The 11,482-nt window shown below is 32.1% G+C and overlaps 2 protein-coding genes across 2 annotated transcripts in view; one reads left to right on the top strand and one right to left on the bottom strand.

Moving 5' to 3' along the window:
• Window positions 1-1,752: 1,752 nt before the first annotated feature.
• Window positions 1,753-11,461, bottom strand: LOC130630482 (ribosome biogenesis protein BRX1 homolog). The gene is made up of 11 exons (XM_057443997.1): window positions 11,234-11,461; window positions 7,554-7,609; window positions 7,126-7,178; window positions 5,421-5,464; window positions 5,069-5,139; window positions 4,478-4,527; window positions 3,889-3,962; window positions 3,496-3,648; window positions 2,936-2,972; window positions 2,623-2,717; window positions 1,753-2,460 (listed from the first exon to the last, which is right to left on the bottom strand). The coding sequence occupies exons 1-11, from the start codon at window positions 11,312-11,314 to the stop codon at window positions 2,284-2,286; spliced, it is 891 nt and encodes a 296-aa protein (XP_057299980.1). The 5' UTR covers window positions 11,315-11,461; the 3' UTR covers window positions 1,753-2,283.
• LOC130630485 (BRISC and BRCA1-A complex member 1-like) overlaps window positions 3,768-11,482 on the top strand; it is a 100,919-nt gene continuing 93,204 nt past the window's right edge. Inside the window, exon 1 of the mRNA XM_057444000.1 lies at window positions 3,768-3,771. The gene's annotated coding sequence lies outside the window, so the exon portion shown is untranslated. The remainder of the gene's footprint in view (window positions 3,772-11,482) is intronic.

The raw sequence follows: 11,482 nt of genomic DNA, 5'->3' as shown, positions 1-11,482 counted from the left end.
TCAAAAGAGAATTAAACCTTAATACCGACAATTAATACTGACCTTTGGTTTTTGATTAGTTAGAAATAATTTACAACAGAAATTATGTATTAATTATGTAGTTTATGTACTCAACCTTGATCTTATCTCCCCCGTCTTAAGTAAATTTTATAAATGAGGCGAGTAACAGAAGCTTGGAATGTGAGTGCGAATGGGTCGATGTTGTTGCGAAATAAAAATACTGGTACCTAGCGCTTTCTAGAACTTTTTTTGCACTGACTCATTTTCTAAAAAAAATGGGGAGCGGTAGTTCAATTGGTCTTTACCTTAACGGTCGTTCGATCCCCACGTTGTTAGAAAGAAATTACGAGATTTCTATACCTCACGTTGAAACCTTTGACTCCACTCCTCCTGTAAGGCTAACCATATAAATCACTTTTAAAGAAGCACGCTGGAAGATGTTGATTTACCCCCGTCTTCTTCCATCAAAGTCTTCGAAAATATTAGAATAGAATTCCGAACAGACACAAACTAATAATATCTTCGAAAACTTAATTGAAATAATTAGATCGGGAAGATGCAGTAATTAATCCTTCGACAAAACTTAACCGCAAGTGACGCACAAATACTTGCTTATGTTTCAGCATTCAATTTTGTATCTTAAACTAAGAGTCTGAAATTTGCCATAAAATAAGAACAATTTAACAGAAATACGTCGGAAGAAATGTATAAATACTTAGACTGAATTTAGAAATTGCATTCTGACTATCAAGAACAAAATAAAAACAAATCAGGCTGGAAAAGGGCTCAAAAAGTAAAAACAGACAGCCTCACGTCTAATTTTTACTGCATCTTATAAAAAGCGCTTTCTCATGCACTGTCGAGTGGGTTTCTTGATATTATAAGGCAGACTGTCGGGCCGGTTTTCCGTTATTTTAAACGGACTGGTTTTAAGCATCTGGATTGGTCATTAAAAGTCGCTGGCCGACTAATAGTTGAACCTTTCTCCCGCCAACAACTTCAGAACCCTAGATTAATCTAAATAAAGTTTACTAAAAATAAAATTTTATAGATATAAATATAGCTTTAAATCTCAAAACTCAAGCTTCACCAAAAGTTGATTTGTACTATACTTTACCTTATATCGGTAACAAAATGGCTAAATAAAATGTGGGCAATTTTCTTTTACTTTTTTACGACCAATTTCCACATCAAAATGACCAAGAAAATTTGAACTCTCCCGCTTTTTTTCTTCCCATACAAACTCCAAAAAGAGAATAATGAAAACAACAAAATTAATTTTAACGATTATTTTTTTTCTTTTATTCGAACATTTTCTCTGCTTTGGTCCTTAACACTTATTTATTTTGATTTTCTTTTTAAGTTCTCTTTTTCTTCTGCTACGACCAGGTATTCAAACTGATACCAGGCTGTTTTCGTATCCACTCTTTATTACCCTTACGGTTTTATAAATACTAAATAAAAAAAGACAAAAAAAGAAAAAAGAAAAAAATGGTCGGTAAAAAAAAATGGCAAAAGTGTTTCCTCGGGTAAAAAATAATCGGTAGAAAGGAAAAAAAAAAAAAAAAAATTGGCAAAAATTTTTTAGTCGGCAAAAAGTATTAGCTACTTTGCAAAAATTTGGTCCCTTTTGCCCACTTCTTTTACCCAATCATTCCCCTGTTAGAAGCGGTTAAATTTAGTTCATGGCATCTCTTAACCAAATACCCGTTTTAACTACGTTAGTTTATCGATTTGTTAAGAGTATCCAGGTTTAGTAAAAATGAGGTATTTTTATAAAAATCTATGCATTACAAACCCATACAACGGTATTACAGAGCAGTGAAAACTTGAATGTCAAAATAATCTCATGCACAAAGCGACAAATTTAATACACTTATCTATAACTCTGTTGTCTTTTTAACGACGACCCTTATCTGGAACTAAACTTTGTTTTTAAATCTTCTCCGAACCAGTATAGGTGCGACAGATGCGAAACAGGAACTTTTACGAGGTGACGAAAATTTTACGCAGTGTTAAAATACACTCAAGTTGTTTGATGAGATATTCCTACTATCTATTTTATCAAAAGTCCTTCCTACCCCCGTCTCTTTACAATTTTGCATAGAAAATATATAACATGGTATATCCGTAACCAAAATCATATTCTTTAAATGATCAAAAGTTATAAAAAATCTCTTCATTTTCTTTCTATGCAACTTAAGTTGGACTTCAGCGTAAAGAAGGCTTGATCACTCTTGCACATGACACCAAACCGGAATGGGTTATCAAGATTAGCGCGCATTATTTTCGTTTGTTTCTTGCCTCGATAATATCACCTTGCGTTACCGTGTGAAATATATCGTCTAAGCTCTCTTGGACAAAACTTTCTCTTTCCGCGATCCTCTCGTCGTGTTTTTCTTTAGCGATTTGTCGACTCATGTAACGTAACGCCGCTTGTTTGCGGATGTTTCGACGATGCTATAACAAAAAGTTACGAAAATATTATAACTTGCGATGGAACGGAATGCAAACGAAATGTAAACAGCTCAACAAACGCTTAGAAAACCCGATGATTTGTGGGTGAAGAAATTTTAACGCTGACACGCGCAAAATTAAGGCTGTTCTGACAACACAACATACCTCGTTGGGTGAGACGTAGTGAGGATTCTCATAGATCGTTGCACCGACAAAGCTACCATCAAATATACGAATTAAATTCAGCACGAAACGTGGCCCTAGAAGAAAAAGAGGAAAATATAAAACTCTATTCTATAAAATACGCCACGAGGTAAAAAAGATCCTTGGTATAAACTCACTCAGGCGGAGACTTTCTATCAAAACAGCATTTTCATTTTGAAGAACGAAAAAACAAACATATTTTGTTAAAATATAAGACGAATTTGTGTCCCCCTAGCTCCCATCTTATATACCTTTCAAACATTAAAATGTTTACCTATTTCAGTTAGCGACATATCATTATGGTTGACGATCTAAAGAAATCAAGACGAAAAGGGTATGAATAAGCGAGTAATCAAGACAAAAAGCGATTTTTTTGAAATGGAGTTCTCACAAACAGATTTGATAACGTCAGAGCAGATTGTCATAATAATATTGGGAGTTTGAAATCTCAAACAGATGTAAGAATGAACGCCTATTTTTACATAAGAATAACAAGGGGAGAGAGCAGAGTGATAAGTCTTGTACACACCTGCTTCTACAAAAGAGTTTTAACTTATATTATGTTTGATATATCTATCTATCTGTCTGTCTGTCTGTGAGCCAAAATGGAAGCTGCGAGTCACGACGGGCAATTGCCGAGAATTTGTACACGTGTGAACAACTAGTACAGCAAAATATGTTAGGAAAAAAACAAAAAAAGCCCTAAATTATTTTCTATTAAAAATACTGTCAAAAATTTTATACAGAACATATTATGTGGAGGGTGAGGAGGCTCACTTGGAAGTTCTGATACGGCATGTGGATCCTGTGAGCGGTTTTTAAGATCATTATTACCTGATAATTTCTGACCCATATCCTATGATCGATTATTGTAAAATTAAGCACACGATCCACAAAAGGTTTGCTTCTAGGATGTTGGTACGGAGTATTAAACACCTGTTGAAACATTTGTTTCAGTAAGCGATATGGAAGACTTTCATCAAATTTCTGAAACAAAGAAAAACTAGATCGTAATTTATAAATTTATACATTTATTTTTGGAGAACGTCAATAAATTTCTTTATTTGCTTTGATGAAGGAGGGTCCGAAATTGAAAGTTTCCTGAGTTTATCTTGTAAGATCGAATTCAGTCTACTTTTTTAATCTTGAGTATATTCAATTGCGCGGACATAAACGTTGAGCATAATTGGAAATCAGACACATCCACTACAACTTCAAAACACTTACCTTGTCAAATGATATTATAGGTCGAGATCCCTTGAGACAATTCCCAGTCAGTTTTAACTCGTCCATAGTGTGTACTAAAAAAAACATTGAAACTCATTGAAAGTCATAACAAAATGTAAGTATCTTCGAATACAATTTTGCATAAGTACCTGAAAGAATATTTCAAGGTAAAGATCACATATTTCGATTTTTAAGATTTAAGCAGACAAAGTTCCTTAAAAGCCACCATTGAAGTATATGCTTAACTCTAAGATCTGCTGATATCTGCAGATCAGCCCATATGAGCTCAGGATTCTAATGACCAGCTTCGGTTTGCAAAAATGTGCTGATTGTAGATAAAACCTTGCAGCTGTGGCCAGGGAGAACTGTAGGCCACTTGCCATTGATTCCTTGTTAATTGTTTTTCGAACAACCAATAAAGAAATATGTCATAGAAACGATTGGTGACAAAATGAAATTCGCATTTTTGTTTTCGTAGAATGATTCACAAAGACAGCATTTCCGTAAGTAAATTGTGAATAGCGACCTGCTAATTCGAAACCTGAACAATGTAAATTGCCACATTGTAATTAGTTATTTAGGTACGTACCATTTTCAACAAAAAATTTCGCTGATGGACCATGAGGAATGTCAGATACCCTAGAAAAAAAATTAAAGAGTAAATCAAAACACTGTTTTTCATTGAGAATAACAAATACAGTGTTGCTGCTTTTTTCATAAAGTCATATTTTAGGAGACTTCATGTCTTCTCAACCCTTTTTTGAGAAAATTCCAGCGTTTTTTAAAAGAGGAGAACAGAGGACTTTATTATACTTTTTCAAAAAGATTGAGTAAAATTTGGGGAGATTTTAAAGGTGATGTTATCAGTAAAAAATAAATTTCGTTGTACGAATGAAGCATTTTTAAATACAAACAGGCTACTTTTGAATTCAGGAGTTTTAAACAGAGTTTTTAAAATTAGGGAGTTTGGGGGAGGTGCAGAAACCTTGAAGTAGCTTGAGTGGAAGTTAAAATCATAACTTTTGTCAAGAAATAAAATAAATTAATAGAAATTTTATCAAAACAAAATCATACTGTTCCACACCTCATTCTATTCCAACATTTTGGCCAAGATTAAGCTGCTTGTACATAAGTGATTTTTAAAAAAATAAACAAGAGAATGAGCGAAAAAATAACTTGCCACATGTATAAGTCCTTTTTCTTCCTCATTTCAAAAAATATACACTTGTTACAGTTTTTCATCTCGCATACCTGAAAAAAAAACCACCTAACTTAGCTTTATTGTTGATACAAGAAAACATTTACACAAGCTTAAAAACGTACCAAAACACACAAGATCTGCTATTTTTCATGATAGATTTACATGTAATCAGTCAATTTTTAGGAACATAACAAACATAGTGTGTGATCATGTTGGTGTTATATATTTTTTGTATTATTCCTGAAACTTAAATTGAAAAGTATTGCAATAAATTTTAAAGACAAGGATTTTACAGATTCTGCAAATATATATACATATAACTATCTCTTACCTCATTGACAATAGACAGTCTGTCTTTCCTATCCAGTTTGTTGTCTATAATGAATTAAATAGTAAATTATTCATTGTGGCCCTAATTCTTTCACTTTCAACATTGACATTAAAATCAGCAAATAGCATGTTCATGTGGAAGAAAGGAAAGGCCTGAAAACTACTCACCTTTCCTGTGAAAAATTTGTTTTTATGGGCTACCAGGACTTAACTCTGTTTAACAAAGCCTTTACATAAATGGTAATGCCTGTACAGAGTTAATGGCACAAATGCATGCATCTTTTTTTTCTAGTCTTGGATTGACTTTTTATTTTGGTATTTTGTAGCTTATTTATATATTTTTTTCGTTTACTTTTAAGATGCCTTCACCATTGGAGAGGTCAGTATGTCCAGTAATATTTTAATCACAATTGAAAGAAATAAATTGTGGCGAAAATGTTTTAAGCTCTACAATTTCCCTTTTTGGACCTTTCCTGTCAAAAAATTACATATTTTATAGAAAATAAATACTCTATGGTTACAATGGTTAAAAATGAAAAATATATGACAAAAATAGCATGTATTCTTAATTCAAGCACTTTTTTACACCAATCAAATGCAAAAAGCGATAATGAAGTTCATAGGACTGTGATTATAAAGTAACCAACCGAGAACCAGCTGTTTTTTCAAGTAACCACAAAAGAACCAGCAGTTATTAGTAATTTACTCCAGATAAGGCAGCAACAGCAGCGCAAAGGTGTTGTGATTTTTATGCACAACACTTTATGACCTTAAACTACCAAATATGATAAAAAAGGGCACCTAGCTCTCAGGGCTTTTTTCTGATACTTTATGCTCTTGCTAACCAGCTACTTTTAAGTCATTTTCACGAGGTCCAATAAATGCATTCTGCGAAGAACAATTTTCAAAAACATGAATAAAATTCGCAAAATTCACAATAATTAACCAACTTAAGTTATTTATTTATTTATTTCGCTTAAAGGCAATTATGGAAACAAGAACAGAATGAAAATAGTATTTTCAGGATTAAAGTTCATTCTTTGAAATAAAATGTAACACGTTTCAGGGAAAAACGTTCATATCAAAAGCATAATTTTTTTACTTGAACAGGCTGTATGCCACGTTGTTTCTCTACAACATTTATTAATTCATTCGAACTTTACTTTGTCTACCAAAAGAAAAAATATGTCTCGTTTTGAATCTCCCTCCGTATAGTGTTTATCGTTATATTTGGTTTACAATTCAGATGTTAGTTCGTTATCTAAAATATTAATTTTGTTTTTGTTAATTCTCTAGTGTGGTTTTAAAAGCCTTCTGTGTCTCAGCCGTTGCATAAAGCCCGAGTCACACCAGACCTAAACATTTCAAAAAAATGGGTCATACTTTGTTGTGCACATTATAAAATGTTTCACATTCAAAGCGGTAGTTGCGTTTATTTCGTTTTATCTATTTAACTGGTCGTTCTCTTGTGGTCACTTAAAAAATGCTGGTTCTCTGTTGGTTACCTCAAATACAGGTGGTTCTCTAGTGGTTACTTCAAAATACTGCTGGTTCTTTTAGTAAAAGTGAAAATAAGCAAATAATTAATTTGTTCAAAAAGCTTCGTTCCAAAAAGTTGATGTAAAAGTCTGAATGTCGTTTTTGAAAAGGCACTTTATATTTCTATTGACATTTTTCGAACAAATGAACCAAAAGAAAATACGAACCTGCTCTAGCGTGAGGCATCAATGTTCGCAGATCTAACATTAAATGGCGTGCTCTAAATTAAAAAAAGTGTGACAATACACTCGAAATGGAACATGTAATTCTATAGCTATTTACATGCCGCATATATTACTGTTATTCCTTGATTAAATGCCTGGACACTTATTTTATTCTTTGTGTCTAAAGGTTTTTTTTTACTGTTGTGGTAATTTGAGGTATCTGTTTATTAAATTTATTGCACAACAATATGATCTACAAAAACAGGTAATTGTTTAGAAAATAATTCAAACAAAAACAAATAAAAACTAGAGAGAATGTTATTTCTACCCCTTTGATTATCATATCCTGTCTTCACATATTCATCTTGAAAGCAAATATAAGTCATGCTTGAACACTTACAGTATACTAAATTTTAAATAGGTGTCCGTACCTGAAATTTATACCTCTTTGACAGAAAACCAACACTCTTTGTTTGTTGGTCCATTTCTATAATGAAAAAGTGATGGGTAAGAATAAACATAATACAGGATTGCAGGATTCAATCAGAAATCCTTCTCCTGTTTGAAAGTTGACTTTCGATCGAGACAAACACCTCTTAACTGCAATTTGAAGAATTTATGCAAACTCTACATTGGAAACCACAACAATTTTTGCCCTTCACATTCACATGAAGCCTACTTGAAATATTTTACTGTTTAATAATCGTTAAAAATTGTCGAAACAAATTTTTTTAAGATTAACTAATAACGCTATGAATGTCAACAGAACTTTAAACTGTGTATAATGCACCAATTTCCACATTTTGGTAACTAAATCTGCAAAAATGTCATGAAGACCCTATTGACAATTAAGTTTCCTAATGTTTTATAAAAAACATAGGTTTTTTCATTTCTACTTTTTTACAGTTGCAGATAGTAGAAAGAAAAGTCAAATCAACTCCAACAGGACTCTACAGTTCTCTAATGCACATCAGCACTAACCAATGCAACATTGATAATAATTTTGATAAATTGAAAATATTCTAGACGAAGCAGATTTTTGAGTTTGGGCCAAGTTTAACTTTTTCATAGAAAAGTGGGTCGTTAACGACCCCTCACTAATAAATCAATAAATTCAGAGATTCTGTGGAAAAATTATTATACTTTTTGTTATATGCAAGTATCTATGGGACAGATAATGCAAAAAATATAGTTAGAGTGTACTTCTACCTTCTTGTAAATAGATTTATACAATTTCAAAACCAACATAGCACAGACAGAATAAAAAATGGCTGATCAAATTTTTTTTTCCTTAGATGAAGTTATCGCTTCTTGCTTAGCCTCTGATAAGGAGGATAGCAATGATGAAATTCTATCAGAAGACTATTCACACCTGACATTGATTTTGCACTGTTGTGCCAGAATATAGAAGAAGTTGAGCCTGTGGTAGAGACTCTGTTTTTGTTCAGTAGACTCCTAAATCTCCTGTTCGTGATATCGATATTCTTCAAGATAATTAGATAGAAAACAATGCTTCTTTGGTAAGTAAATGAATTGCTGTGCTCAGTATCTACTTCAGTGCCTCATTTGATAATGCCAATCCATGTTCTCTCTCTCTCTCTCTCCCGAATAGTCCCAAGGGGAGACCCCCACCTTCCCCCAAGCAATTTAAAAAAGAAATTTATATGTGCATGAAGTATTTTTTTTACATTTATTCTAACTGTTACTCCATATCATAGGTTTCTTCCAGTGACAAAAGTACAGTACAGTCTGAATGTGGACGTGAAACTCGCATGAATAGTTACACAAAAAAATAACATTGCGATAGCTTTTGTTTTTTTAAGAAAATAATTGCCTCGCTGATAAACAATGACCCCATGCGATCGATTGTTTAATCACAATAGGTTGCAAGATCAATTTAAGCAACCTATTTTGCGCGAACTCTTTTGAATTCTTAATTGCAGTAATTAAATATAAAAGTTTAGATTGCATTTTAAAAGTTTAAAAACGAAAAGCGGCGATAGAAACGTTTTTTTTAAATCGCATTTTTAAAGTTTAAAAACGAAAAGCGGCGATAGAAATGTTTTTTTAAATCGTATTTTAAAAGTTTATAAACGAAAAGCGGCAATAAAAATGTTTTTTTAAATCGCATTTTAAAAGTTTATAAATGAAAAGCGGCGATAGAAAATATTTTTTAGATTGCATTTTAAAAGTTTAAAAACGAAAAGCAGCGATAGAAATGTTTTTATTTGTTTCAATAAAAAAGTATGCGAAAGGATTATTTTACGTTGTTTGTTAAGAAGGAAATGTTTTCATCGAGAAATGTAGATATTGTATTTATTTCAGAATATACACCATTTGTTTTACAAAAATAAACCATAGTTGTATTCTTGTAGTAAAAAAACGTGCGAGTCATTTAATAGTTTTGAACAATGCTTCTCATATTATTTTTTTAAATTAAACGCGCTGGAATCTTTTTAAGTAATTAAATCAACAATAAATTCTTGTGCAATGTATTATAAAACTTTGCGAATGATTTTTATTATTTAATTTCTTCATGCTAATACTTAAGGGAATAGCTTATCAATACATTTATACAATGCATCTCGCAATTACAAGAAATATAATTGCTCTGATATTTCTTCGCGCGCGCATTGTTTTTTAGCACGCAAACATAAACTCGCAAAACCCTTAAGGGATTTAATTATAACAAAAGACAAACAGCTGCCATCCTCCACGCAAAGGTGTGATACTAGCGTGTACGCGGTAGATTACATTCAGACTGTACTGTAAAGTGTCGAGAATTATCATTCTAATAATGATGGTGATGATAGTAATGCGCTTGATAGTATTGCTGACGATACAGAAACTGCTGTTGAAACCAAAAATAGTGGTGGAAGAAGTTGTTTCGGCTAATAGAATTAAGTGTAATAAATTCAATGGTTGTTTTTACGAAGTTATTTCCGAACAAATTAACATAGCATCATGTCCACCGAGCATACCGCACCACACTGATTAACGAATTTGTTCAATCTTCAAATCTAGTTGATGGCAGACAGATTATTCTTCAAGAGAATTGCTTGAATGGAAAGCATTTTTGATCTAGTCATCATCCACAGAAAAGGGGCTGCACCGTCTGTGCCTACAAGTGCAACACTGAAAGAAAGCAATCTCGAAAAACACTTTCAAATACTGTAATAAATGCTGACAGCTCATTTGTAAAGGTTGTTTTGAAGCTTTTCATGTTTTAAGTCTTGTTACGAATTTATGTCTTTGGTGGTATGGAGAGGAATTTTGCTTATTTTTTTTAGTATTTTTGAGCATGTACAAATATTTTCTTATTGCATAAAGCTATTGTTTTGAGACTTACACCATTTTTTGTTTACATGTGGGATTACGTTTTCTGAATTTGAGGTAATTTGCATAGTTTTCCCAGAAACTACAACAATTTTAGCGAAGAATTTTTTTGTTTTCCGTTTGAATTCTTATAATTTTTCCTAATTTTAAGTTTATGATGACGGCAGCAATTATATATTTTTAAAATATAAAAATTGGTTATTTTGCTAGATATTTTTATTATCTTTCAGAATATATATACTTTCATGGTATAAGCACTTACCTATCTCTATTTATTGGTTCTTGACTCAACCCTGGTGTTTTAAAGTGTGATTTTTCAAAATTAGCTTTCTGCGAAAGAGTCAAACAGAGAAATACTATTATTCTTTTTTGTAAAACAGAAATTGTTTCCGACTTTGGAAACTGTTTTTCAGTTTGGCTGGTGGTAAAATGCTTAGGATGGAGGTAAATTTGATTAGAACTCTAGCTAGTAGTAAAAGAACCCCTAAAGGTACCAAAAATTATTTTTAAGTTTATTGATAGGGCTTTCTATTGGCCAAAAAGATTATAATGCGAACACCCAAAGTAGCTTGAGGAAAATAGAAAACTGAAATTGGTTTCCGTATTCAGAAACTATTTCTTATTTCTAGACAAAAACTTTTTTGGTACTTTTTTGTCAGGGTATCTAGCTAGCTAAAGCTTTTTTTGCGAATAGGTTATACGTAATTCCAAATTCATTTCTTTCTTTAAGGTAAAAGCTGTTTAAATAAATAATTATTGCATATAGAGTACTCACGGGTTTAGATTTTTCTTTAATTATCTTTCCATCCTCGTTTTTGTTTTTGTTTTTTGCGGCCATGCTTCTTATGGGAGCCATGTTTAATTTTTAAATCCGTGTGTTGCCCAATTCGACATAGGAATAAAATGTTTTAATGTAAACTTTAAATTTTATGTAATAATTTTTTTAAATTTTTGCTCCCAAGTACTAAAACTTTTGTAGATTAGTAGGCCAGCTATTCTATTTCTTTTTTATACATGATAATAA

Source organism: Hydractinia symbiolongicarpus, chromosome 2 (genome assembly GCF_029227915.1).
Source record: "Hydractinia symbiolongicarpus strain clone_291-10 chromosome 2, HSymV2.1, whole genome shotgun sequence".
NCBI lineage: Eukaryota > Metazoa > Cnidaria > Hydrozoa > Anthoathecata > Hydractiniidae > Hydractinia > Hydractinia symbiolongicarpus.
This window is presented reverse-complemented; position numbering and strand designations above follow the sequence as displayed.

Excerpts from the sequence above, each read along its gene's own strand:
- LOC130630482 (XM_057443997.1), bottom strand. The coding sequence starts at position 11,314 with ATGGCTCCCATAAGAAGCATGGCCGCAAAAAACAAAAACAAAAACGAG. Across the intron at positions 7,179-7,553 it reads CAAAGAGGTATAAATTTCAG|AGCACGCCATTTAATGTTAG; the intron begins GTACGGACACCT and ends TTTTTAATTTAG. Across the intron at positions 5,140-5,420 it reads GACTGTCTATTGTCAATGAG|GTATGCGAGATGAAAAACTG; the intron begins GTAAGAGATAGT and ends TTTTTTTTTCAG.